The 3054-nt window shown below is 42.3% G+C and overlaps 1 protein-coding gene across 1 annotated transcript; it reads right to left on the bottom strand.

Moving 5' to 3' along the window:
* On the bottom strand, nucleotides 1-2316 carry LOC111955429 (uncharacterized). The gene is made up of 5 exons (XM_023975658.1): nucleotides 2041-2316; nucleotides 1248-1345; nucleotides 806-1085; nucleotides 422-588; nucleotides 1-290 (listed from the first exon to the last, which is right to left on the bottom strand). The coding sequence occupies exons 1-4, from the start codon at nucleotides 2309-2311 to the stop codon at nucleotides 563-565; spliced, it is 675 nt and encodes a 224-aa protein (XP_023831426.1). The 5' UTR covers nucleotides 2312-2316; the 3' UTR covers nucleotides 1-290; nucleotides 422-562.
* Between the last annotated feature and the right edge of the window lie 738 nt (nucleotides 2317-3054).

Below are 3054 nucleotides of genomic sequence, written 5' to 3'. Positions count from 1 at the left end.
CTGTGATATCTCTCGAACTTCTCTGCCAGATCTTCCTGGTTCATCCTCCTCAGGATCCTCTGTGTGATCTCCACAGCTCCCTCAGGGCCGTATCTCTTCACCATCTGATCCGCTGTGACCTGTCTGTCAGCGTTTTCCAGCTGAGTTYCTGGGATGGGAGGAAAGCCAGTCAGGTAAGGTGGAAGCTGTTTGCTTGGAGTMAGTTCCTTCTGAAATATTTTCAGCTCGTCTGTGCTCAGCTCCGCCAGAGTGGCCAGCAGCAGAGCTTCTCTTTTCTTCTCTGTAGGTTTCTAAGAAAACAACAACAGAACAGATAGAATTTTAATTTGGTGACAACCCTTTCTTTCTGTCAGTCTATCTGTCTCCATGTCTTTTACCAGGTGTGGGCTATGTTAACCTAAACATCCCCTTTCCTCCTCACCGTGACCAGTTCATATTTGTCCTTTGTGATTCCAGTGTCTTTGCTGCCTGCTGCCTCTCTGTCCCAGACTCTAGAACTTGTAGCCAGACGGACCTGTTTCTTCCCTCTCTTTTCATCATTGCCAGTGTCTGATGAGTCTCTCTACCATGTTGTTGCTGTGATAGATACTGGTATAGAAGATGAAGTGAAGAGAGATAATGGTGTTATTGTCTCATTACATTTTCCTGTTTATCTACAACTATCAATCTACATCATGTTGTCTTCGTTTAAGCAATTCCAATGAGCCTGTCCTCCTATAACTCCCCCAACCAGCCTCCTCTGGCTTAGACCTACACTGAACTGTGATTGTGATGTATAGATTGATGTACATTATTGTTATGTTACCTCTAGTGGGATCTCTCTCTAACTTCTCTGCTAGGTCTACCCGCTTCATCCTCCTCAGGATCCTCACTGTGTTCCTCACAGCTCCCTCATGGTCGTATCTCTTCACCATCTGATCCACTGTGACCTGTCTGTCAGTGTTCTCCAGCTGTCTCTCTGGGATTGGAGGACAGTCAGGAAGCTTGCCCCTAGTCAGGTTAGACTGAAATGTCTTCAGCTGTTCTTCAGTGAGCTCCTCCAGAGTGGTCAGCAGCAGAGCGGGAACAGACAATATTTGGGGTCTCTAAAAAGGTGACAAGATTTAAAAAAGGAATAGAAGTACTGGTTACTGATATAAAGAACATGAATATAGCCCCACACATACAAACATCCTAATTTCTCTGACAGATCATATTTTCAAATGAGAGGATGTTAGCGTGTTATACATGTGCACCAGTCCTCTCACCTGTAAGTTGTGCTGTACTGAGTAGGGAAGGAACCTGTAAGGCTTCTCCATGACAACACTGGGTGGATAGAGGGCTTGGGAGCAGACAGGCCTGGAATCTGGCGTTATGGATGAAAATATTGATTTGTGATAAGAGCCTGAGTGACCAGAGGGACTCCCTGGAGGTATGTGGGCATAGGGGCTCCCTGAGCGAGAGCGAGCGAGATATATATATATATATATATATTAGCTGGTTAATTTTGATCCTACATTATAACATTACTAAAACTAAATGTTAACAATCTGGGGTGATCTTTGTGTGAATATAATCCCAATTACTCAATGGCCATGTCCAAATACCCATACTGTACTTACTCTCTAAAGGCATGTCAGGTATGTGAAAATAGGAAGTTTTATAATTTGTGAAATTTAGAAAATCAACTATGCTTTAAATGCCAGGATGTCATACTCATTAATCTAGTAGAATTCGCTGCACACCTTTGAGGAAGAGAATCGTGATTGTCAACAGCTGATAATCAAATAAGGGGAGGGGCTTTAACTAAATGAACAAATGGCGGGATTCAACGCAATTGTGCATTAGATGACACCTTCACAGTATAGACGAGCAGTATGTTGATATTTCCTGCTTCCTGCATTCGTTGTTACTAAACAGTACGTTCTAAATGGTATGTAGTATGATTAGTACACAGTATGTAGTATTAGTAAGTATTAGGCAAGACAGATTTTGGACACAGCCAATATCCCATCATGGAACCGATCGTGTAATGATAGATCTATCATGTTGCTGTGTTACCTCTAGTGTGATCTCTCTCTAACTTCTCTGCTAGGTCTACTCGATTCATCCACTTCAGGGTCATAAGTGTGATCTTCACAGCTCTCTCAGGGTCGTATCTCTTCACCATCTGATCCACTGTGACCTGTCTGTCAGTGTTCTCCAGCTGACTCTCTGGGATGGGAGGACAGTCAGGCAGCTGGCTACTAGTCAGGTGAGACTGAAATGTCTTCAGTTGTTCTTCAGTGAGCTCCTCCAGAGTGGTCAGCAGCAGAGCTGGAACACCCAACATGAAGGGTCTCTAAAACAACAAAGATGATAAGATAGAAATGCAGACTACTGATATAAAATAAAGAACATGAACATAGCCACACACACATACAAACAACGTGATACAGGAATATATTTTATGCTACTGCTACTCTGTTTGTCATATATGCATAGTCACTTTAACCATACCTACATGTACATACTACCTGAATTAGCCCGATTAACCGGTGCCTGTATATAGCCTCGCTACTTTTATAGCCTCACTACTGTATATAGCCTCACTATTATTATAGCCTCGCTACTGTATATAGCCTCGCTACTGCTATTTTTCACTGCCTTTTTACTGTTGTTTTGATTTCTTTACTTATCTATTGTTCACCTAATACCTATTTTTTACTTAAAAATTGCACTGTTGGTTAGAGTCTGTAAGTAAGCATTTCTCTGTAAGGTCTACACCTGTTGTATTCGGCGCACGTGACAAATAAACTTTGATTTGATTCACAGCTTTTTTTGTCTGATGGTGTGTGTAGGGATGCCGCCTGACCCCCACCACTCATAGTGTATGTGTGTACTGTATCATTTCATACTGTAGAACTGACTATGACAGTGAGTACAGGGGATGTAACATATGAGGGTAGAACTGACTATGACAGTGAGTACAGGTGGTGTAATATATGAGGGTAGAACTGACTATGACAGTGAGTACAGGTGTTTTAACATATGAGGGTAGAACTGTAGAACTGACTATAACAGTGAGTACAGGTG

The sequence above is a fragment of the Salvelinus sp. IW2-2015 genome, linkage group LG31, assembly GCF_002910315.2.
Source record: "Salvelinus sp. IW2-2015 linkage group LG31, ASM291031v2, whole genome shotgun sequence".
Classification (NCBI taxonomy): Eukaryota; Metazoa; Chordata; class Actinopteri; order Salmoniformes; family Salmonidae; genus Salvelinus; species Salvelinus sp. IW2-2015.
The sequence above is the reverse complement of the archived record's forward strand: the minus strand, read 5'-3'. Positions and strand labels throughout refer to the sequence as shown.